Source organism: Nuphar pumila, chromosome 2 (genome assembly GCF_984573655.1).
Source record: "Nuphar pumila chromosome 2, dmNupPumi1.hap1.1, whole genome shotgun sequence".
Classification (NCBI taxonomy): Eukaryota; Viridiplantae; Streptophyta; class Magnoliopsida; order Nymphaeales; family Nymphaeaceae; genus Nuphar; species Nuphar pumila.
The window spans coordinates 142,292,839-142,320,042 of record NC_143250.1 but is presented as its reverse complement, the minus strand read 5'-3'; the positions used below and the strand labels follow the sequence as shown (position 1 = coordinate 142,320,042).

Below are 27,204 nucleotides of genomic sequence, written 5' to 3'. Positions count from 1 at the left end.
GCTGTGTGTTCTTGTGCGCTAAAAAGGTCTGCCTTTGGTGTTTGTGATTGCCCGAAGCTGCGTCACGGGGGCCTTCGCTTCCAAGCCCGTGACACTAAATTTAGGAGGAAAACATATTGAGTGATTGGGCGAACACATTCTATGTCTGCAGCTCTAACCATGTAGCCCAACATGGTGTCTGCTTTCCATACCCCTACCTTCGTGGGCACCTCGATTTTTTTTTATTATTATTATCATGCTGGGAAAGGGCTCCCTTCCAAAGGCCTACAACAATTTAAGCCCTGTTTGGAAACAAGTAGATGGGATGGGGAAGTCGCATTTCAGGAAGTGGCGAGGTGGTGGCTGTTAATTCCATGCTTTAGTGTAAATACAATGCCACTTCCCATTACAAGTGCATTAACTCTCATCCCAGCTCCCAGTTATAAAGAGATCACATGCAAATCCATTATTAAGAGGAGTTCTTCCTGTAAAAGACCAATTAACATTAGGAGTGTTATCAGGAATAGATATTTTCATATTAGGAGTCTTCAACTCCTTGGAGCTCTTCATGTTGGATCCACTGAGAGTCTTTACATTCGATGTGGGACTTTGAGCTGGTTCTAGATCTCATGGACTCTCAGCTGTCATCTTAACATGCTTCTTCAAACCAATCTCCATGAGATTGAGCTTGTCTCAAAAATAATTGAACTTAGGCTTTGTCAACGACTTAGTAAGGCTATCAGTCACTTGATCTTGATAAGAGATGAATTGCACATCAATTTCTCCTTTAGAAACTTTTTCATAAACAAAGTGGTAGTCAGTCTCAATTTGTTTAGTTCAAACATGAAAGACGAGATTTGCAACAAGATACATGGTTCTTAGGTTATCACACCATAGGGTAAGAACTTCTTCGTGGAGAAATGCCATTCAACTTTGTTAACAGTTGTTTGAGCCAAACTATCTCAGAGATGGCACCTACGACTGGCTTATAGTCAACTTTTGTACTAGATATGACAACATTGCATTGTTTGAATGAGCTTCAAGATAACATATTTGTTCTCATAAATGTCAAATAACCATTGATAGATTTGCGATTATCTGGTCATCTTGCTCAGCCACCATCAGAGTATGCATATAAAATGAAGAGAATTAGACTTCTTGACATGTAGACCCAAATTTAAGGTTCCCTTGAGATATCTCAGAATTCTTTTTACATGGGCATAATGGTCTTGAGTTGGTTCATGCATGAACAAACAAGCTTTATTAACTGAATAGATTATATTTGTCTACTAAAGGTAACATACTATAAGACCCCAACGATACTTTTGTACTAAGTGGTGTCTTCTAACTGTGTTCTCTCGTGTCTAGAGAGAACAACATTTTGTGCAACAGGAGTAACCATATGTTTACACTTTATCATGCTTGTTCTGCGCAAAAGATCCAAAATATATTTTCTCTGACATAGCATCACTCATGAGGACTCGTAAACCACTTCAATTTCAAGAAAGTAATGTAGAGGGCCCAAGTCCATGATAGAAAATTTGCAACCAAAATCTTGAATAATATGTCTAATATTATCATATGAATTTTTTGTAATAATGATGTCATTAATATATATATATGAGAAAAAACATATGAAAATCATTATTATAATAGCTGAACAGAGATGAATCAATTTGGATTAAGTAAAACCTAACTTTTTCTAAATAGACATGAAGTCTCTCGAACCATGTTCGAGGAGCCTGTTTTAATTCATAAAGAGCACGATTTAATTTGCACACAAAGTTAGGACAACTCTTATCTTTAAAGATTGTTGGTTGACTCATATAAACTTTTTTTTTTAGAACACCATGAAGAAAGACATTATTAACATCTAACTAATGAATAAGCCAACAAAAACTAACAACAATATATAACATCATCCTGACAAACATGGGCTTGATAACAAGGTTGAAAGTTTCAAAGTAGTTGACCCTCTCCTACTGATTGTATACCTTGGCAACTAGACATGCTTTATACTTAGCTATGGTTCCATCTGCATGCTTCTTAATTTTATAGATTCACTTACATCCCAACAAGATTAGAAGCGTTATTGGGAGAGACAAGGATCTAAGTTCGATTTTGGTAATGAGTCGTTATTTCTTTTTTCATAGCTTGACACCACTTAGGTTTGGTGACGACTTGATCAAAAGCGAATGATTTTTGTTCTTCTTGATTCATTTCACTTAAGAGTGCAATGAGGTATTTTGATATAAAAATTAATCTAGGTTTTAAAGTTCCATCCTAAGATCTTGCAATCATGTGATGTGTTATGTGAGGAGTTTGATTTGAGAGATCAACAATAAGATTCAAACATGAGGATAAAGACCTGAACATGTCAAGTTCACTTGAATGACTGAGTTGGATAGATGTTAGAATTTTAGGTTCATTTTAAGATCCATGATGAAAGTGACTAGGTTGGATTGGTGTTTCATGGATGGACTCATGGGATGGTTCAATAGGTGACACAATTTCAACAGGATTAGCTAAGAGTAATGGGTTTATAAATTGACTCTTTTGAGTAGTTTGAGTTAATGTTGGACTCTTATAAGATTGGGTTTATGACTTTGGATCCCGTTTGACACTTCTTAAAGTGTAAGAGACTTTCTTTTTTGCATAAAGATTTTTTTTTTTCAACAAAAATGCATATCTTGAAATAATGGTTTTTTTGGTAATGTGATCATGACATATGTATCATTTGTAGTTCAATCATATCATATAAAAACATAAGGCTTGGATTTTGGATCAAGTTTGAACTTGACATAGGGAACTAAATAAGGATAAAATGTGCATAAAAAATCTTTAGATGCTCATAACCAGGTACATATTTTAATAGGAGCTCATATGATGTTTTTTAGCCAAGGTTTGGAGTAGGAAACCAGTTAATAAGATATACCACAGTTCTGAAAGCATCTACTCAAAATTTATGATCCAAAAAAAGCATGAAATAATAGAGTCAATCATGTTTCAACATGTTTGTGTTTTCTATCTACTATATCATTCTATTTGGAGGTGTGAGAACAAGGGAACTAGCATTTGATATCACAATTATTTAAAAAACTCATAAAACTTTCACTGATAAATTCTCCTCTATCATCATTATGGAATATCTTGATTTGACTATCAATTTGCTTTTCAATGATATTTTTGAAATTTATGAAACATGAAAGAGCATCAAACTTCTTGACTAATGGAAATAGCAAAAAAAAAATTTTAAGAAATCAACAAGCAACAATTAAAACTGATACCCTTTTCAAGATAGCATCGATGCGAGACTCAAAAGATCCACATGAATCAACTCTAATGGAGCTTGCACAAAGAAATCCACTTTAGCAAACGATAACTTGTGAATTTTGCTAACTGCACAAGAACATAACTCAGGATCATTATTGCTCACAAATAAAATAGATTTATTGTTCTTTATTTTTTTCAAAACTTTAAATCCAAGGTGACCCAACCTGCAACATCAAACTTCATTAGAACATCTAAATTTATTATGACTAGCAAAACTAATTTCAGAAAACTGATTTTTTTGTCCACGTTGTCTACTCAGCCATGGGTAAAGTCATCATTTACTCTCTCATTTGAGGAGAGTAGTCTAATTTTGTAAGTCCTTAACACGAAATTTGGTAGCATCAAATTGAAATAAGCAATGATTATCTCAAAAAAACTCAGCAAATGATAAGAGATTTTGCTTAATGAAAGGCACATGAAGAACATCTGTTAACTTAAAAAACTTATTTTCATGGTGTAAAGATATGTTATTTGAACTGAAATTAGGCAATTGCGAGTCACTTTCAACCACAACACTATCCGGTCCATGATATTCACTCTTGTTCGTCATGTTTTGATTCTCTTATGTAACATGTGTAGCCACTATATTTGGGTACCATGGAGAGTCCTACATATTGTTGAGTGTCATGGCTGCAAACACTTTTGTAATATTGTAACACATACAATTGGTGTAATTTTTGCAACTACAAAACTGGTAGATTACCTGACCATCTCTTTGACTACAATCACGTTGGGGTGTCCTTGACCGCCCCTGATTATCTCCAGTACCAAAATTTAAAAAAAATGGATTATAACAACCAATCTCTTTTCCTCTACCACGACCACCACAACCTCAAACATGCCCTCTTTGAGATAAGAAAGTTGTCACAGAAGTTTCTATTTGTTGAGGAGACTTGAGATTTAACATTTGAAGTCTCTTTTTTTAATTTAGCAAGAGGTCATAAATCTCAAAGAACTTAGGGAGCTTATTAAGAGATGATGTAGTAATTATTGTAGCAAAACTTTCATAGTCTCACATCAGACCATTCAGGGTTTATTAAATCAGATTTTCATCAGAAGCATGTTCATCAACTGCGCAAAGAGAGTTTGCAAAACAATTTACACGATTCAAATATTCGGTCATTCTCTTTTCCTCCTTTCTCATGTTTTGAATATCACATTTCAACTAAAGGATTCAAACATTTGAATGAGATGCATAAGATTGTTCTAACGCAATCCACACTTCTCTGGTAAGAACTCGAATGATCTGTCTCAATACGACCTTGGTAAGAGTGGCTTTGATCCAACTGAACGTGAGTTGATCAACCCATTTTCATATAATAAATTTTGGATTGGGTTTTAACTGCTTACCTTCTTTGATATACAAACTTGGCAGAGGATGAGAACCATCTACATATTTGATGAGGTCCTCACTATATATAACAAACTCAATTTGAAACCACCACATGTACTTGTCTCTGTACACAAGGGAGGAGAATACATTTCATTGAACTGTCAGATTGGGAACAAGGGAGGATGAACTTAACGCCATATCAACCAACCAAAGAGAGAATACTACACAGACACAATAACTTGTAAGAGTCAAGTTGACTCTGATACCATGTAAAGAGCTCACTCATGTAGAATAGGAAACCACACAATCACAAGTACACACAAAATTACGTGGTTAGGTCCGGGCGCGGCGACCTACATCCCTGAGAAAACTTGTCTCTTTGATGCATAGAGGAAAGGGTCTCTCTTCATTTAACAAAGTCCAATTGTACATCTATTATTACACTCAACTTTAGAAAGGACTATAATTTTAAGCATCTTACAGTCCATATTAAGTTGAGATACATTATTAGGAGTTTTTCCTGAAGAAGACCAATTGACATTAGAAGTCTTATCAAGGACAAAAGTTTTCACATTATGGATGTTGGGCTGCTATCATGCATCGCTCCCTCCAATCTACTTGCTCTTTACGGTGTCTGATTTCTCTGTTGATAAAAAGTCTCACAATGAGGATCAATAATCATCAATTGTCCTTCTCCATTGGGATTCAATCTTTTCAAACATACAGAGTAAGGAGGTGAAGTCCATTCAGGACAAGTTATCGACATGAATGAGATTACCTGGGTTAGGTCTGGGGATGCACCAGATGGACTGGACCAGCAGAACCCTGGTTTTCAAGTTTCCAACTTTCCACTCAATTAATTATCTTTCCAGTCTCTATAAAATTAATATAAATAATTAGGTAAATAGTAATAGTTACAAAGTTATTTTGCAATAGTTATTTTTATCGTTTTATATTATTAAAAAATCAATAAATAATTCAGGCTCATTGGGCCAGGCTGGTAGACTGCAGGTCGGCCCAGGCTCAGTACCTAACCAGCACAGGCCTAAAACCTTGGCCCAAACCCAGCCCATAGGGGGCCGGGTTGACTTGGCCCATCGAGCTGCCCAGCCGGTTGCCCACCCCTACTTGTATTAGGGGCATCAACGGGTTGGATTTGGTACATACCCAAGTGAGTCCAAACCTAGATCTGTCTTTGAAGTGCTGGTATCGGGTTCAAACCTAAACCCTATTGGGTCTATTATAAGAAAAACCATACCCAGATCCTATAAGGATCACATAAACCGGACCTAGTTCATACCTGGTAAAATAATACTTTTTTTTTTCGTTGAAAATCACCGGTCTTAATCGGAACTCAGGCCAGGCCCTAGTCTGATATGAAATTTCACAAACCATACCCGGCTCCATATATTAATCGAACCCTTTCAGTCTGACCCAGTTTCTAATAGGATCTCTTTTTTTTATCGCCAAACCATGACCCTATAAGGTTGGGTACGGGTCAAACCCAACCCATTGACACCCCTATCTGGAGTGGCCAGCCAAGGGGTCTGAACGCATCAAGCATGAAAGGATCCCCACATGTACTAAATCGATTGAATCTGAATTCGGTAACAAAGAATGAGGTCTGATTAAAAATTGGGGTTGGACCTATAGAATCCGGTTAGTGTAAGAGACAGGTACATTTTTTAAAATTTCAAATAATGTTTTATTTTGTAAAACTTCAATACGGTACAAGGCTAATTCGGTTTATTTTCTAAAAATTTCAAATAATGGTTAAAATTAATATTTTTTGAAAAGATGTCATTTTCTAGTTGAAAGTTGGCCGATTCAGTTCAATACAGCTTGGAATCTGGATCTGTCAATTCACCTGAATTGTTTTCAAAATGATTCAAGATATTGACAACATTGATCTGGCCAGACTGCAGTTTGAACCTGGTACCAGCACCTCGTGATTGAATCTGTCTTTGGATCCACTCAGTTCTGGTGAGAGTCCAAATTGAGTGTCACCCTACCTGATAGCATTGCAAACGGGGCGATTGACAGAAGCCAAATTTGTAAAAATTGGCTATCCTGGATCCGAACTGATCTGACTTTCCAATGAATTTTGGGAGATCTTAGGTCGGATTAGTTTGCAACCCTACTACCTGTCCACTCTTTCTTCACACTTTTTCATTCTACCCCGCAAAAATCATCGTTTTTGGCATTTTTTCTCACATCTAACACCATAAATGTTATCTAGGTTTTGTTTAGTGGCAACCAGTTTTTGAATGACGACCTGTATACAAGTTTTTCCGGTAATCCAAAATCAATAACTATGAAGGTACCAGTTTTTTCCGGCTAGGAAGCCAAAAACGATGAATTTTGAGATGGCAGAACTAGAAAGTGTCAAAAGGCATTCCTTGCGAATAGGCATGTAAATGGTTAGGGTTCATATCCGATGTAACTGATACTATATCCCAATTTTTTGATATTTATACAGAGAAATCACTTTCAGGATCAGAGACCTATCTGCATTGGCTCTGCCTGTCGGAGTCCTGACTATTGGCTAAAGTGAATCGAGTTTGAATTCAGATCCCAATAATGAAAAAGCTCATACCAATTTTGTTTTTTTACATTAATCAGATTCAGGTATCTGCCAAATTTGGATATTGTCTAGATTCAGCAGCAAAAAATCAATGCCATATCTGCATCAGCTTATATCAAGTATGGTTTTGGCCGCTAACACTAATCAAATTTGGTGGAATATCAAATAAAATCCGATCTATTGACATCCATGATGTTTGGATTTCATCTGGGTCATTACAGCAAAAATGGAAAGATGAAAGAAATTATATTATCCCAATTCCTAAAAAGGTTTCTTGAATGATGCTCCATAATTTCGATAATCGGTTCTACTTACCCAGATAATTTAACACTAAAAATAATTAAAACCAATTAAATGGAAAATAAAAAAAATTAAAGAAAAGTCAATAATGATATATAAAGAAGAAATCTTCAAATAGGGACCTAACAGAGAGAGAGAGAGAGAGAAGAGAGAGAGAGAGAGAGAAGAGAGAGAGAGAGAGAGAGAGAGTGAGTGAGAGATTCTCTCCTTTCCCCCCTTCCATTTCTTCCCCACCTTCCCATGCCCAAATTCTTTCCGTTTATCCGGAAATTAGAGGAGAAATTCTGGATAAAACGAGACAAAAGAAGACCCGTCAAGCTCCTCTTCCCAATTCCATCACGGGGGAGCTCTTTCTCATTCCCTCGCCTCCTACCATGTTTATGAAATCCCTCTTCCCTTGTGTTTCTTGCCCTAATTCTCTGCCCGATCACCTGATCTGCTGAAATTAGGGCACGGAAGAAACCCTAATTCGATCGCCCCCATCACCCACCAAACCGATCCCCCACCGTCCGATCTCCGCCACCAATGGAGGATTTCCCTGGGCTGCTGCAGCGCGACTTCGGATTCAAGCCGCAGGGGAAATCGGCCCCGATGTTGTCAGCGAGGCGGCCGCCGCCTCCACCCCCGACGAAATCTGGCCGGAACACGTCGCCGAACTCCTTCCTTGACAACCACGACGATTTCTTCGGCGGCCCTCCGGCTGCTGGTGCTGCCCGGCCGGATCCGGCAGCCTATGACGATGTCTTTGGGGGACCGCCCAAGTTCTCCAGCCCAGCTGCCTCGTCCGGGTTAGATTCTGTTTTCCCGGGATTGAAGGATCCGCCGAAGTCTTCGTCGTTGCCCGTCTTCGACAAGCCGGTCTACGATGATGATATCTTCGAGGGGGTTCCAGGGTTGCGGAGCTCGGCGAAGGTCAAGTTTGATGATGTGTTTGCGTCGATGTCCTCAGGGGCACCTAATCCATCGCCACCACAATATGATGACCTTCTCGGCGAGCTTGGTAGAATGGGGATGGAGTCAAAAAAGGTCGCAGCTGAAACAAAGCCAAAAGTGGATGCTTTCGACGATCTGATCCCGGGGTTCGGTCTCAGCGATCCACCTACAAAGAAGAATAGGTAAAAATTATGTACTTGCATTCTTAGATTTTGATCTTCAATTATGTTGCTGTTCTATATCTGAATTCTTCATTTTCGTGCAAATTGTATGGCGGTTTATATGACTTGATAAACGGTGATTGATCCATTGAAATTGACTAAACTCTGATCCAATTATTGCCCATCCCGTCAGATTGAGAATTTCTTCGTTGACTTCCCAATGTAATGATAGATTGGTATGTATGTGGACTGCGATGTGGGAATTTGAAAGATCCAATTTCATGAAGAAAAGTTGGTTGTTGTGAATGAACTATTTTGTTGATGTTTGATTATTTGAGAATGAGGCCTTCTATTATGGACTGTCTGATTCATTTGAATGTGGCTTTGTGATCTTTTTATTGTTTATGTTGGTGTGATGAATCAATGTGGTGATGCAATGAATCTATTAGATGTGTGCAAAATGCATGGGCCATCTGATTCATTTGAAGTTAGTTTATGACCTTTTTATTTTTATGTTGATTGGTGTGATCAGTTGATGGGATTCACAAGCGTTAAATCCATGAGCTGTGGATTGGGCTGTTTATGTATTCAATAGCAAAATTTGTGTGCATTGTGATCTCTTTCCTTGGCACCAGGTTCATTTGGAAGAGTAGTCTTCTCTTTTTGAACTTTCAGCTGTTTCTTAAAGCAAAAGTGTATGCTCTCTTGGTTTATTAAGTTGCTTCATTCCCTTGATTGGCTAATTTTCTGACAGAGTTTCCATTCTTGGTTATCTCATGACAAAATCAGTACAAATTCTGGTTATGTTTGGTTTGATTTTGTGTTTTTTGATTCATCGTCTGTCACTAACTTGATATTGAATCATATACTACACCAGAGTCAACATAGAAAGCAATTAAAGGGATACCCATCTGAAGAATGTCAGCATTGTGGTTTGACCTTCCAAGTGAAATTACTTTTAAGTGGAAATATGGGAAAATTTGATATGTTCAATCGGCTCATCACTTATACCTGATTTATGACGTTGTGACTGCATTTATTGATTTAAGAACACGCTAGTTATTTCATGTGTTGAATCCTAATTGTTAAAGGTAAGGTGAGATGCGCAGCAAGAGAGAGAGAGAGAGAGAGAGAGAGAGAGACGGCTGGAGAATAATCGTACTTCTTACTTTCAATTAGGGCTAATCTCTATATTAAATAGAGATAGTCCAAGGAACAAAATTACACCCAGGTCCCTCATTAAAGAATAATATTCAAATAACATCTAGTTTAGAAAAAACTTATTTACTAAAAACATCTTAGTCTCAACACTCCCCCTCAAGCTGAAGCATAGATATTAATCATGCTCAGCTTGTCACAACACTTTGAGAAATTTGGTCTCGCCAAGGCTTTGGTAAAAACATCAGCTACTTGATCTTCGGAAGATACATGATCGGTGCAGATATACCCAGCCTGAACCAAGTCGCGAACATAGTGACAATCAACTTCAATATGTTTAGTCCTTTCATGAAACACTGGATTGTTGGCAATATATGTAGCAGCCCTATTGTCACACATCATCAACATAGGTAGGGATACTTTCTCCTGAAGCTCGGTCAAGACTGATTTTATCCACATAATCTCAGCTGCAGTCTGGGCCATTGCTCGGTATTCAGATTCAGCACTCGACCTGGCTACAACAGTTTGTTTCTTACTCCTCCAGGTAACAAGATTTCCTCCCACAAACACACAAAATCCAGATGTTGACTTCCTATCTTCAACAGATCCTGCATAATCCGCGTCAGTGTAAGCAACAACGTCCAAAGATGGATTTCGTTTAAACAACAGACCTTTACCAGGAGATGCCTTTAAGTACCGAATAACCATCATAGCTGCATCCCAGTGAACTTTTATAGGTTTTTCCATGAACTGACTGATTTTACTCACAGCTAATGAAATGTCAGGTCTAGTAACAGTCACATATAGTAACTTACCCACCAAGGATCTAAAGCTGGCACTGTCCACATACTCAGACTTCTCATCGAACATGTGAGTTTTGGGATCCATTGGAATATTAGTTGGCTTGGCTCCTAGCATTCCAGTCTCTTTTAATAAGTCCAACACATACTTTCTTTGAGACAACACTAAGCCCTCTTTGTTTCTTGCAACTTCGATACCCAGAAAATATCGAAGGTGACCACGATCTTTAGTAACAAAGTGTTTATGAAGATGATCTTTTGTGGTAGAAATATCTTGGGCACTGCTCCCTGTTAATATGATGTCATCGAAATATACCACCATAACAACAATTCCAGCACTGGTTTTCTTGATGAACAAGGAGGGATCTGAAGCTGACCTGACAAAGCCAAAACTCGACATTACCTCAAATAATTTGTGAAACCATGCCCTTGGACTCTGCTTCAGGCCATAAATAGCCTTCTTCAACTTGCACACCTTCTTACACTCCCCCTGAACCTCGAAGCCTGGGGGTTATTGCATGTAGACAGTTTCATGCAAATCCCCATACAAAAAGGCATTCTTGACATCCAACTGAAACAAGAGTCATCCATGGTGCACATCAACAGAAAGAACAAGACGAATAGTGCCAAGACGAGCAACTGGGGAGAAAGTTTCAAAAAAGTGAACACCATAAGTCTGAGCATACCCTTTTGCAACCAACCGGGCTTTGTACCGTTCAATTGACCCATCCGAGTTGTATTTAATGGTATATACCCATTTGCAGCCAACAATATCTGCATCAGTTGGAGGATCCACCAAATCCCAAGTGCCCTTAGAACCTAGGGCATCCATCTCATCCTTCATAGCCTGCATCCATTTGGGGTCGAATAGAGCCTGACTGTGATGAAGCGGAACAGAGGAGGCAGACAAAGCCGAGATAAAATTCTTCATAGACGCCCCAAGATTAACTTCAGAAACAAACTGAGAAATGGGATGAAGAGTGCACTGTCTTTTCCCTTTTCGCAGAGCAATAGGAAGATCCTCATCAATAGCTGAAACTTCAGTATGCTCAGAGATACTTGCCTCAGGAGAAGGAGATAATGGGGGCATGGAGGTAGGTGGTAACCTGTGAGTATACACTATAGGAGGGTTTCTGTATCGGTTCTCCCTAGAGGATGGAGCCACAGGCTTTGGAGTGAACGACTCTAAAGGAAAAGGGGGAATTGGCATAGGAAAAACATCACCCTGACTATCTTGTAACCTTGGAGTAGTACTCGAAAAATAAGGAATAGACTCAAAGAAGGTAACGTCTGCACTGACATACTCTTTATCAGATATAGGGTCATAGCAACGATATCCTTTTTGGTTCTTAGGATACCCAAGGAAAACACATCTAATAGACTGCGCAACAAGTTTATCTCGATCAGGACCCAACTTATGCACAAAACACACACATCCAAAAACTTTAGGGGGTATAGGAAAGAGAGGAGCCTCTGGATGGAGAATTTGAATTGGGATCTGGTCTTCTACAGAACCTGATGGCATGCGATTTATAAGAAACCCGGCTGTCAAAACCGCATCGCCCCAGTATGTAGCAGGCATATTGGATTGAATCATAAGACACCGAGCAACATTAAGGATTTGTCTATGTTTCCTCTCAGCCACCCCATTTTGCTGGAAGGTATGAGGACATGTAAATTGAGGTTGAATCCCATTAACAGAGTAGAATTGAAGTAAGTCTTTGGATTTGAACTCAAGAGCATTATCAATGCGAACAATTTTAACACATATTTCAAATTGAGTTTTTATCTCTGCAATTAAAGATTTAAGAATGACAGGACCTTGAGACCGATCTTTTAATAGGAACACCCACGATAGTCTCGAGAAGTCATCAACAATAACTAGATAATAACGACATTGAGATCTATTCGGAATCCTTCTCGGACCCCACACATCTACATGAAGAAGTTCAAACAATCCTTGACTTGATGGACTCTGATTGGAGGGAAAAGAGCTTCGACAATGTTTTCCCAATTGACATGTTTCACACTGAAAAGAAACTGAGGGAGGTATATGAGGAATGACACGACGAAGTTTTGTCACTGGAAGGTGACCCAAACGATGATGCCACAATAGAGGACTTGAGGATGATGTAACAACAGAATAGGCCGAAACCTCTGGTTGGTATAGGTAATACAAACCACCTTCCTCATAGCCACCACCAATCCTTCTCCCCGTCAGCAAGTCCTGAAAGGTGCATCCCATAGGATCAAAAATCACTCTACAATTCAACTTTTTTGTCATTCGACTGACGGATAATAAATTCTGTGGAAACGAAGGAGCATGAAGAACATGTGACAATTGAAGAGTAGGGGTAATAGACATGTTTCCCTGCCCTACAATTAGGGAAGAGCTACCATCAGCAAGACGTACCCCTTTTTGACCTGTCACAGGTTTTAAACTCAAAAAGTTGCTCGAGTTTCCGCACAAGTGACCAGAGGCTCCAGAATCAATGACCCACCTACCACCTTGAGCAGATACGCCATCACCTGCCGAGCACACAACCTCCGCAACAGAAGACTTCGAATTGGATGATCGTAAAGCAAGGAGCTTGTCATATTCAGCCCTACTAAGAGTTACACAATCATTGGAGGAATCTGCATCTGATTTAACCACTTGAGCCATAATATAAACTAATGGGCTTGATTCACAAAATGCAGGAGCAACCACACGCGCATGCCCACAATCAACAACAAGCCCGACTATATCAAGTTTTGACTTCACCAATGAAATCTGAGAAACATGACCTTCGACTGTTCAGATCCAAATTTCAAATATAATTTTAAAGAAACTTGACCAAAACCTTTTACCTCAACCAAGGATGACTATAGGTTGTAAATCAAGATCACACATCCAACACGACTTAGAATGTGTTACCATCACACATTCGCCACTACGACAACCAGTAGCAGCACCCAACACAGAATCCCACTTCAAAAGACAAGGTTCCCACAAACAGAATATTTTTCAACACAGCAGGGAATCACGCCTGTTGATTCCAAAAAAAAATTTTAACATGCTGTTTTTCAAACGTCACGACACAGCAACCAGATGCACGACCAACAATACTATGAGCACGCAAAGACTTCTTTCAAGCCTGCTGAATCAAAAAGATCACGACACAGCACCCAACTGCTTGCTAAATAGAATCTGAGCACAACCAGCGATAACATGAGCAGAAACAAATTTTTTTTTAACTCACGACATCTGCTCCCAGCCATATACATCATGACAGCAAAAAAAAATCAATTTCACGACTTTTGCACAACATTTGTACTTATCAACATGGATAAAGGTATTCACAACAGTTGCTCCCAGCAATATAAATCACGACAGCCATAATAAAATCAGTTTCACGACTTTTGCTCAACACTCGTACTTATCAACATGAATATAGATATTCACCATAACCATTAGATCTGATTACAGATCTGAGTCATGACATTTGTCAGATCTCAGATCTGTATTACTTATTTCGAAACAAAGATCGATCACACCTTTTCTGTAATCACTCAAACTTGGTGCAGGGCACGAGATCACGCTCCCAAGGACAATGGATCAGATCTCTGCTGTATCTGATTCTTCACAGCCTTCAACAGAACTCACTCAAACTTGGCGCAGGGCACGAGATCACGCTCCCAAGGACAATGGATCAGATCTCTGCTGTATCTGATTCTTCACAGCCTTCAACAGAACCGACCCCCACTTGATTTGATTTCGCGACTTCTCTGCATCAGATCTTCACTCGATCTGAACTTCTCCACCATCCACACGTCAAAGATCATTTGTTTTGAAGCCCGCAGCATCCAATCAATTTGCAACGATCAGATTTTTTTTCATGTAAAAATCTGTGTCGACAACACAGAGAATCAAATCAGATCAGCAGCATCACACGACCCACGATCTGAGTGCTTCCATGATCAGCCACGATCTGAGTGCTTCCACGATCAGCCACTTTCCACGTTTCACGACACTTGATACAAATTGCTGCAGTTTTCCACGATCAGCCACAACAGCATTACACGACCCACGATCAGAAACTGTATCCCAGGAGGGGACGCGGCTCTGATACCATGTTAAAGGTAAGGTGAGATGCGCAGCAACCGAGAGAGAGAGAGAGAGAGACGGCTGGAGAATAATCGTACTTCTTACTTTCAATTAGGGCTAATCTCTATATTAAATAGAGATAGTCCAAGGAACAAAATTACACCCAGGTCCCTCATTAAAGAATAAGATTCAAATAACCTCTAGTTTAGAAAAACTTATTTACTAAAAACATCTTAGTCTCAACACTAATAACGCTATTCTTTTATTTTTTTGCAATTTTCCATGTTCAACTATGAGATCAAAATTTTTAGTTAACTGAATTTTTTGAGTATGTGAATTTGTTAGCGTGCATCTTCTCAATTTCTTTGATTGAATTTTTGAGTGTGTGATTTTGTTAGCATGCATCTTCTCAATTTATTTACTTTTTTTTTCTTCCTTTTTTCTTGCTTTACAAGCTAGCATGTGACTTGAACTCACTATCCTTTTATTGGATATTTCACTACTGCTTTCAAGTGTAGCCAATATGCCATTATTTTTCAACTCAGTTATGCCTCTATTTCATTAATAGTGTGCTAATTACTTTTGAGTCCATCCTGCTAAAAATAAGCAACATGGAGTTCAGGATGTCGCATTCTCATTCTTGTCGAACAAGAAAAACAGAAAGCAAGTACAGTAATTGATATAAGAAGTGGAAAAAAAACAACAGATCACAAAAGTGAAGTAATTTTATCAGTTCTAGGATCACACTATAACTCCTATATTTAACAGCCTTTGGAATGTTGCATATGTGGCCACCGTGGTTGTGGTTTCTAGATTGCTAGTGACCAGATCACTTATTGTGGTTTAGAGGTACACAAAGATCAAAATATGTTAGGGTTCTAAAGGTGAGATAGTATGATGCATATTTAATTCCAATAATACACATAAAGTACACTTTAATTTGTTTCTTTCTTGATGTATTGGATTCAATGGTTTCTGGATATGCATGAAACCATGGTTCATCAAATGAGATGGCCAAATGTGGCTCACAGGTGTTGTCTGAAGGTAGAGAACATGGTAATTGTGGTCCAACATATGGAGATTATGGGTTATTGAGTGTTTTACATGTTGTTCTAACTTGAGTTTTGTTGGGGGTAACTCTAATATCCATGTTTATGAGGTTTTGTAGTTTTTGTGATGATCCATGATCCAACCATTGGGTTCTCTATGGTTGGAAGTTGGAACTTTCCCGTATATGCATGTTTATGCTGCTGACTTTTGTTGAACTTGTATTCATGTTTTCAGTCTATCACTTAATTAGAAGAACATTCTTGCATTTATCTCTTATTGTCTGAATGGCTTATGGTTAGGTCTTTATGTTTGTACGAATAGGGGAAATAATCACAACCTCATTAGGATGTTTTAAGACCATTTATGATGTTTGTTGGTTTGTCTCTGCTGCTCTGTTTGGGCAGCCAGGCATGACTATCTCAGAAAACTGCTTTTTTCAACATTCGTTTTGACTGGATTCCTCCGAAATTGTCAAGGACAAATTAAACTCTCTTTTGTTCTGAAATGAGATCTGGATTGCATTACGAAGGTTGACAGGAAACAGTCTGATGAGCAACTATTGCTGGATTTTTTTCCTCCTCTTTTCTTCTTTTCCCTGCTTACAATCCCCCCTCTTATCCTGCAGATTCCCTCCACCCGCCCTCTTTCAATTGTTTTGTTTCTGAGATGACACAATGCCTGCTTTGGGAAACTGACTCCTTGTAGTGGTTTCTTCCATCAAGGTATTCATGAAGGTTGAGGCCTGAGAAAGCGCTTCTATTTTTACTGTTTTCCTTCACTTTTTAGTTTGTAATGTCTAGCTTGAATGATTTCTAACCATGGATGAGCTGGTGTTCATTTTGCTTCAGTGTTACAGTGCTGGTCTTAGAGTATAGCTTATGTCACACGGGCACTTCGCTTAGCATGTGTATCCCCTATCCACATTGTTAAGATGGATGTATTCTTTTGTATATATATTGGTGTGTATACATATATATATTAATATAATATATATTGTATGTATATATAAATATTATATATATATATATATATATGTTTAGTCAACATATGGTTGACTTCTAGCCATTGGACCCTCTCCAACAACTAGAAGGGGGCTCTGTCTCCTTTTATTCTCTTCTCCCCTCTATAAATAAGAGGGGGTGTGCATATGTGTTTTTTGAGAGAGTGTGGGTGGTTGAGTGATTATAGTGAGGTTTTTTGTAATTTTGCATTTCTTTTGTATTATGTGAATTTCATTCTTAATGAAATTGTTTGTTTTTTTAAGTCTTGTGTTCCATTGTTATTTCCTATGTCACATGGGTGCGGGTGCGGCAAAAATATAAAAAATTATATATATATATATATATATATATACATTATATGTAATTTTTAAGTTTTAACAGTTAACAAATAACAACAATAACACTACAACAACAACAACAACAACGCCTTCATCCCAAAACAATTGGGGTCAGCGATATGAAAAAAAAAATCATTCTGGGTCTTCCACATGAATCCTTCTCCTCCAATCATTTATATCCAATGCCATGTCCTCGGTGAGGTTCAAAGCATTCATATCCTTTCCTATCATCTCCATCCATGTCTTCCTAGGCCTACTCCGACCTCTTTTAACTAATATATTTTCCCATTTCTCCATCATTCTAATTGGAGCATCATTAGGCCTTCGCCGAATATGTCCAAACCATCGTAAACGATTCTCTCTCATCTTATTTTCAATGGGTGCAACACCTACCTTCTTACGTATCTCCTCGTTCTGAATCTTATCTTTTATTGTATTTCCACACATCCATCTAAGCATACGCATCTCAACTATACTCATTTTTTGAATATGATGTCTCTTGGCAGCCCAACATTCCGTACCATATAGTAAAGCAGGTCTAATAGTCATCCTATAAAACTTTCCCTTCAACCACAATGGCATTCTACGATCGCACAACACTCCAGTTGCACTTTTCCATTTCATCCACCCAACCTTTATCCTATGATTTACATCTCCATCAACTTCTCCGTACTTTTGAATGGTAGATCCCAAATATTTGAAACAATCATCCACCGGTAACACTAATGAAATAAAAAACAATTATCATAATATCATCATGAATGCAATAAATCAAATTAACAATCTATAATTCTATTTTACATCATAAAAACTAACACCACAATTAAATCAACCTAAATATATTATAGAAACAATAAAATAAGTAAAGCAGAAAAGAAGTAAATTATATAGTATACTAACAAAAGAAGCAAAAAATGCATAATTACATACCAAAAGTATATCCTACACAATGTATAAGACGATGAGGTAATTGATTTTAATAATTTTCTGCTTCATCATCAAATGCATCATAAGAAGGAAGACTGGGCTCAGATGAATCCATGTTTGTAATGTTGAAATCATGCTCTCCCTTTAAGTCACACTCTTTTGGGTTTACATCTTAAAATTTGGATGATCCTTGTCTATATTATTAAAAAGTTTAAACATTTTGAAAATGGTAAATATAAGTATATTTAAATGAAAAAACTAAGAAATAGTCAAATAACTAAGAGAGCAAATTAGTACCTGTATTCGTCATTGGTTCGCGAAAGTAGTAGAAGATTTGAATGAACATATACTAAATCCTCTGAACGCTTGCTGGTAAGTTTGTTTTTGCTCTAATTTCTTTCACAACAGGATGAACTAGTTGATTGGGATAACAATCTCATGCAAGACGTTGGAGAAGAGGTGTTTTTGATCCAAATGTTGACCACCATATAATAGGATTTATATTATCCTTTTCTCTTGCTAGTAATGCATGTCCATATAATCTCGAAGATGCAAATTTTTCAAACTCTTGTGTGACTTAATTTAGAATACGTGATTCTGGATAAAGTCTTGTCATATACATATTTCTATGCCTTGATAGCTCTGAGTCTAAATTTGGAGGGACACGATCAATACCACTGTCTTGCCACTTTTTTGCATAATATTTTGAATTAAGAGAATGTGTCATGCAATGCAAAGGAGTGTTGCTCTTATCCCATCTTCTGACTAAAACTGAATGAATATGGTTAAAAAATTTTGAATCATCCAATGCAGAATTTTTTCCTTCATGCTTGAAAACTACAACTTGTATTTTTTCAATCATATTATCCCACATTTCATAAACTTTGTGAAACATGTGTTCATCCTTATCCACCTCTCTCAACATTTCTCAAATAAGTTGTGTAAATTGAAGTAAATATATGACTTTGTCCCCAAACTCATCATCAATAATGAATTTCTTAATTTCTTGAGCCTTGACATCATCATAGACATGATAGAATGTTCAATTCTCATCAGTCACTATGCTAACCAAAGCATTTTTCACTTCCTTAATTTTCTTTACTATCACAATGATGGACGCAAAACGTATTTCAGTGACCTTCAACAATTTCATGTCAAAATGCCTATTAAATATAGCATTAACATGATGATGGCTGACAACAAAATTTCTAATGCTTTTGATATTTTTTTTAATTCATCAATCCATGAACATAGAGCATATGTTGGTGAATTTTCTTCTTATTTGGGGTTGCAGATGCTCTTGAGGATCAGATTCAAGTTGTGTGCTATACAGGGAGTCAAAAAAATATGAGGATACTCACTCTCCAAACTCAATGCTGCACTTTTACAAACTGAAGCGTTGTGTGTAAGATTTGTTTTACTTTCTGATCACCTACTTCTTTTATTACTTAACATTTTTATATTCTTCAAATACTTAGCATTTTTATATTCTTCAGATGCATCAACTGCTTTCAAGAATACTGGGCCACTAAGCGAAGAAGCAATGAAATTGATTAGTGGACGCCTTTGAATATCTGTCCACCCATCAGAAACAATGGAAACTCCATTTTGCTCCCATGAATATTTTTTAATCTCTAGCAATCTCTCAACATTTGCCCTCTCTTCTGCAATAAGTGTGGTTCATAGTTTTTTTGAGCTTGGAGGTACACAACAGAGTTGCCAGTCGAGAAAGCGGGAGCGGGAAGCGAGACACTTCTAAAATTTTAGGAAGTGGGAAGCACGGAATGACTTAGAAATGAACCAGGAAGCGTCTCGGAAGCGAACTGAAAGCGACCTAGGAAACGAAGAAGGAAGCGACCTAAGATTCGAGTGGGAAGCGAAAGGGAAGCAAAAATGTAATGATATACTTTTAATTTATTAAAAAATAAGATTTATGTTATCATTGACAAAATAAAACATGAGTATCTAACACAATAAATAATACATGTTGCAATTATCTAAATGCATTATATTGCAACTTTCTAAAAAATAATACATCAAGAAAACATCATAATTCACATTTTTGTTGCAACCATTTAACAAATGCATGCAAGCACTAAATAATGAATTAAGGGAATTAATAAATTTAATTAAAAAACGTACCTTTTGCAATAAAAAAATCAAATGACTTGTTATTTAATGTTGTGATTCTTGTGATCTCTACAACATAGAAAATGAGAAATCAATAAACTCAAAGATTACATAATACATAGTGATATGATTAAATTTTTAAGCTATAAAGTTCTAAACTGTAAACTTAAAATTAACATAATTCATTACTTCACTTCCTCGTGCAAGCTTAAAAAAAATCATATCAAAGCAACAAAATATTATAAGACCATGAGAAAAAAAAGTAACATAAAAGTTTCTAAGTTGGACTACTCCAACTACATCATCAAAAGAATAATTAAGAATTCAAGATTTCATTTCATTGACAACAATCAATAATCTGTCATTTTTCTGTTCTCCTTCAGGTCCGCAATAGATCGAGAACTTTCTGCATCATCACATCCTCCTTGCCTTTCACGACCATGCCTTTTGTTCCTTCATTTCTTATAATGAATATGTTAAAAAATTAAAATGTTCAAAAACCTTAATCTAAAATATAAAAAATGCATGTATAGAATAAAGTAAAATAAAAAATACAAGATGCATATAATGCATACCTTGCTTAGGTCTCCTGCTGAAGAAACGATTAATCCGGCCTTGGGGAATTGATGGTCGCTCTTGTACTATATCTGCACTAGTTCTACTAGCTCTCTTGGATTGATTTGTATCCTCTTCAACCTCATTTGTATGCATGATTATTGTTGAGAATAGGTGGTTTTATGTTAAGTACTCTTATATTAGAGTCTTTTTGAAATTTTACTCTTATAAGGATTTAGATGTAATTTCTCTTTTTTGTCTCTCTCTATTTAATATAGAGAGAAGCCCTAATCAATTTTATGTCATTGAGTTTTCTGTGCAGCCGTCTCTCTCTCTCTCTCTCTCTCTCTCCCTCTCTCTCTCTACACAGGTGGCTGCCCCTGTCTACATGGTATCAGAGCTTGCGATCTCGGGAGCGTGATTTCGAAGAGGACTGATCGTCACCAACGAAAAATTTCAGACTGCGGAAAAAAAAAATTTATATCAGGTTTGCTGTTGCACTAGTGGGAAGATCTGATAACAGATCTGGGATGTCACCCAGATCTGTCGTCAGATCTAAGGATGGATCTTACCCAGATCTGTCGTGATCTCCTGGAGCTGTAAACAGATTTTATCTGGGTTTTTTTTGGATTTTTTATCGCCTGGCGTGATTTTCTGGAGCATGATGAGTTCCTGCTGATGCGTGCATGCTGTGATTGACGTGCTGCTATTTGGGTAACGCAGCAGGCTTCTGTGCTGCTGTATCGCAGCCGAGAGTTGTTGGCTGTTCTGGGTTGTTCCTGCCACACAACAAGTGTTTGTGATATTGCGTGCCAGCCGAGAGTGTCATATTTTTCTGTGCTGATTGCGTGACTACCGTGATTCTGATTTTTTTTTGCTGCGTGTCATCGAGATATGATTGATCTATTTAATTGTTTGAAGACTGATTGTCAGTTATGCTCTATATGTTTTGGAAACAACATTTGTCGTATTCGTATGCTTTGCAACTGAATAGTATTGTTGGTCGTGGTGTGTTTGGGTGCAGCAATGGTCTTAACTCTCTGCTGGGGTGAGTTGTGTTTCGTGTTGTATTAGTTTCAGCTATACATTTGTCGTGGAAGCAGCAGGAGTGATTACCTGCTGGTTGTGGACTGTTTTGTGGAAACAGCAGGGCTGCTTCCTTATAGTGGTGGAAAACTCTACTTAAATACTTGTTGTTCTAGAGAACAGTATGGCTGAAAGTTCGAAATATGATTCGAAAATGGAACAGATTGGGGAGTATAAGGCGTTTGCCAACCCCTTCGCGTATGGCTCTTCTGTTAGGTTGAATGAAACCAACTATGCCAGGTGGTCCAGAACTTTTATGATGTCGGTATCTGGACATCGTCGAAAACACATTTTGTTGGAAGGCGAACCCACTGAAAAGTTGGGAAAATATGTTACTTGGGATGAAGATAATAACATAGTTATGTCATGGATCATGAATAGTGTTGAACCCCATATTGCAGATGGATTGATCTACTATAATTCAGCAAAACTGATGTGGGACAATCTTCGTGATACATACTCACAAGAAACGAATGTGAGTCGTATCCTGCAAGTCGAACAAGAAATATATAATTTACAACAGGGAAATCAGACCTTGGCCCAGTATTATGCTTCTGTCAAAGCTGCGTTTGAAAGACTTAATGCTCACAGGCCTCTTTGTTGCTCGAAGCAAAAGGATTATCAAGAACAAACCATGGTTGCTCGTTTTCTTACAGGGCTTTCTTCAGATTTTTCTGTTGCAAAAGTTCAAATGTTGACTGGATCTGATGTTCCCACTCTTGCTGATGCTTATAATCGTCTGAGTAGACTTGCGATCTCTCTGCCACAGTCTCAGCCTATAACTCAGTCATCTGCTCTTGTTGTCCCATCTAGTTATGGGCGTGGAAATATTCAGAATATCAGAGGACGAGGACGTGGACGTGGTATGGGAGGCAGAGGAAAGCTTCAATGTACATTTTGTGAAAAATCTGGACATTTAGAAGATCGTTGCTGGGATAAGCATGGTCGGCCAACATCTTCTTCATCAAAGTCATATACTCCTAAAGCAAATGTGACTACTCTCGAGGCAACAAATGTACAAGAGAATATCGCTGAAAATGAAAGTAGTATCACCCTTAGTCGTGCAGAATATGATGAGCTGATAGCTCTTCGACCTCCTGTAGCTGGTGTTGCATATTCAACCGGAAATCATCTTCATCCGACTGATAGTAAGTGGGTTATTGACTCTGGTGCTTCCAGACATTTGTGTGGAAATTCACATGTTTTTTCAGATCTTAAGGATGTTAAGGCTCAGCTTGGAGTCTCCTTAGCCGATGGGAGCTCCTTCCCGGTTGCTGGTCAGGGAAATATTTCTATATCCTCCTCATTAGAGTTGAATAATGTTCTTCATGCCCCAAACTTTCCTCAAAGTTTACTCTCTGTTAGTTGCCTTATAAAAGAAAAAAACTGTAGAGTGATTTTTGATCAAATGGGTTGTCATTTTCAGGATTTGCTGACGGGGAAGAAGATTGGTGGGGGCTATGAAGAAAATGGAATTTACTACCTACATCATCCAATGGGTTCTGTTAATGCTGCAGTGGAACATTCACTCAGTCCTGTTCAGTGGCATCGTCGTCTTGGTCATCCTTCATTGTCAAAACTTCGGTCGGTCTTTCCTCAGATTCCTTCCACCACATCATTTCAGTGTGAAGCATGTCAGTTGGACAAGCATCATCGAAGTTCGTTCCCTTCTAGTCAGAGTCAGTCTAGTAATAAATTGTTTGAATTTCTTCATGCAGATGTATGGGGTCCTAGTAAGATTCTTACTAGGACTCAGTGTCGTTATTATCTTGTTATTGTTGATGATTTCTCTAAGTTATCATGGGTTTTTTTAATAAAAGAACGATCTGAAGTTCCAAGTCTTATCAAATCCCTAATTCTTGAAATAAAAACTCAGTTTGAATCTATTGTCAAGATTGTTCGCACTGATAATGCTCTCGAGTTTAAATCAAAAGGTCTGTTACAATTTTACCAAGATCATGGCATCCAACCACAAACTTCCTGTGCCTATTCATCTCAACAAAATGGGGTGGCTGAGCGAAAACATCGGCACCTCCTTGATGTTGCCAGGACCATTATGATTCAATCTAATGTTCCTGCGTTATACTGGGGTGATGCGATTACCACTGCTTGCTATCTGATCAACCGCATGCCTTCGTCTTCTGTGGGTGATCAAATTCCATTACATATCCTCAAACCTAATGCTCCACTTTTTCCTTTATCACCAAAAATATTTGGATGTGTTTGTTTTGTGCACAAACTTGGCCCTGACCGTGATAAATTAGCTGCTCAAGCTACAAAATGCATATTTATCGGTTATCCTAAAAATCAAAAGGGCTATCGATGTTATGATCCTACTTCTCGCCGAGAGTATGTCAGTGCGGATGTATCTTTCCTGGAATCCTCTCCATATTACTCCATTTCCGGTTCCCCGCTGCAGGTTGGTCCAACTGAGTCTTTTCCATTACCTATACCTCCTTTTCCTTTGGAATCGTTGCCCTCATTACCAAACCAACCTTCATCCTCTTCCAGATTTAATAATCCACCATTGGTATATGTGCGTAGAGCTCCACTTCCGCAAGAGCCTTCATCTTCTTCTTCTCCTAAGGTAAGTTCTACTGACAATTGTGATCTTCAGGATGATGATAACAGGCCTATTGCTCTACGAAAGGGGACAAGACAATGTACCTTATATCCCATATCTCACTTTGTCTCCCATGCCAGAATTGGACATCAGATGAAGTCGTTTATCTCAGCCTTATCTGCTGAAACTATTCCTCTGAACTATCAACAGGCAAAACTTGATACTCGTTGGAAGTTGGCTATGCAAGAAGAAATGATAGCTTTAGTATCTCAGCATACCTGGGATCTAGTTGATTCTCCAGGAGATGCTGACATTGTTGGATGTAAATGGGTATATACAATAAAGTACAAATCTGATGGTTCTATTGAAAGGTACAAGGCCAGATTAGTCGCGAAAGGGTATACTCAGTGAAATGAAATGGGGATCTTCGAAACACGTGCTTTGATTAACAAGAGCAAGTGTCAAGAATGACACTAAAGCACAACCCTTAAAAAGGGTATAACTGGAAACAAAATAAAAATAAAAATGTATTCTTTATTGATATGAAAAACCAATTGCTTAAGAAGCATTGGGGTAAAATACAAGAGGGGCTGCACCCCTTTATATACACAGCTGAAAGAGGACTCAATAGAGCTGTTGGGCACAGTCCAACAGCTCTATTTAGAGCTGTTGGAATGTGTCAGTCCAACAGCTCTTACTGTGTCAGTCCAACAGCTCTATTGCTAGTCAAGTCTGGACAGGACTTGACTAGCAACAGTCATTCTAGTTCAAACTGAACTAGATGACATAAAGACAAAAAAATAAAAATAAAGGAAAAAAAATACAGAAAAGAAAGAAATTAAAAATATATTTATATATATATATAATAATATAATATTATTATATATACATATATGTACAGTTTTACATTTTAACACTCCCCCTCAAACTTACGGTACAATGAGCGAAAGTTTGTCTAAGAGAAAGTGAAATCGGGGAGCAGCGAGAGGCTTTGTAAAGAAGTCTGCTAACTGATATTCTGAAGTGACATATGGCAGATCAATTATCCCGTGTAGATATTCCTCTCTGACGTAGTGACAATCCATTTCGATGTGTTTGGTGCGTTCGTGGAATGTTCTGTTACTGGCAATGTAGATCGCACTTTTGTTGTCACAACACATTTGTGAAGCCTTTGTTGCTTCAACTCCCATGTCAGCAAGCAGTCGTCGGAGCCAAACTACTTCCATGGTCGTGGTTGCCATGGCTCTGTATTCAGCTTCGGTGGATGAGAGAGATACCTTCTGCTGCTTTTTACACCTCCACGAGATTAATGATTCCCCTAAAAAGACACAAAAGCCAGTGGTTGAGTGTCTGTTATTGGGATCACCTCCTCAATCAGCATCAGTATATGCAATTAAATCAAGAGAAGAGGAGGAAGATAAGAAAAGTCCTCGTGAAAGAGAGGACTTGATGTATCTGATAATACGCATGACTGCTCCCATATGAACAGAAGTAGGAGCATGTTGAAATTGACTTGCTGTATGAACAACATGTGCTATATCTGGTCTGGTAATGGATAGATAGGAAAGTGCCCCGACAAGCTGTCTGTAAGGAGTAGGGTCTGCAAGAAGTTCTCCATCATCAATCTTCATTTTAACATTAACAACTTCTGGAGTGTCAACTTTCTTATCATCAGTAATATCAGACCTGAAAACAATATCAAAAGCAAATTTAGTCTGAGATAATAAATATCCTCTAGGAGAATAAGCAACTTCAATGCCTAAAAAATATCTCAACAAGCCCAAATCAGTCATTTCAAAATGAGATTTAAGAAGTGTTTTGATTGTTTTAACTCCCTGTTTATCGCTTCCGGTGATGATCATATCATCCACATAGAGAAGAAGCACAATGATCCCTGCATCAGAATTCTTAATAAACAAAGCAGTGTCAGTTAAACAGAATTGAAAACCAATATCAATCATAACACGACTAAACCTTTCATACCAAGCTTTTGGTGCATGTTTAAGTCCATAAAGAGTTTTTTCTAAGCGAAGGACTTTACCCTTAGGAATACTTAGACCAGGAGGGGGTTCCATATATACTTCTTCAACTAGCTTTCCATTTAAAAAAGCATTTTTGACATCCATTTGAAAAATAGACCATTTTTTGATAGAAGCTAAGGCAATTAAGGTTCGGACAGTAGTCATACGAGCCACCGGAGCAAAGGTTTCTTCATAATCAATCCCATATTCTTGGGCATAACCTTTGGCTACTAAACGGGCTTTATATCTTTCAAGAGTACCATCACTCTTGGTTTTAATTTTATAAACCCATCGACATCCTATAGTTTTCTTCCCTGGAGGAAGATCTTGAATATTCCATGTAGAAGCCTTTTCAAGTGCATCTAATTCAGCTTTCATGGCTTCTATCCATTTGATATCATTTTTTGCTTGAAAATATGTGGATGGTTCTTCATATGAGTGAATTAATGCAATAACTGCCCTATATGTGGGTGAGAAAGACTCGTATGATACAAACTTTTCTGGAGGCCTCGAGATTCGGGATGATTGTCTAGTTGGAATGTTAGAATATTTCTCAAGTGCACATGGAGTATTAGACTCTTGTCGCCTGGAATATTGAATACTAGTATCTCTATGAACTTCTTCATTTTCAACATTAAGATCAATAATTCTTTGATCATCATCAAAGTTACAATCAAGGTCATATTCATCAGATGTTGATGTTAGATCTAGCAAAAAGGAGTACTCAGTGACGTCTTTTAATTTTCTAAAATCAAAGAAGCTCTCCTTTTCAAGAAAGGAAACATTTCTAGACACATATAGTTTATTATTTTTGAAGTCAAAACATCTATAACCTTTCTGGTTTTCAGCATATCCTAAAAAGGCA

General features: G+C 37.8%; 1 protein-coding gene across 1 annotated transcript in view; it reads left to right on the top strand.

The window, feature by feature from the left end:
- Positions 1 to 7,692: 7,692 nt before the first annotated feature.
- The window catches only part of LOC149847391 (auxilin-related protein 2-like), a 41,170-nt gene continuing 21,658 nt past the window's right edge, over positions 7,693 to 27,204 (top strand). The window contains exon 1 of the mRNA XM_089996990.1: positions 7,693 to 8,644. Coding sequence (XP_089853116.1) covers positions 8,055 to 8,644 — 590 coding nt within the window. The 5' untranslated portion in view covers positions 7,693 to 8,054. The remainder of the gene's footprint in view (positions 8,645 to 27,204) is intronic.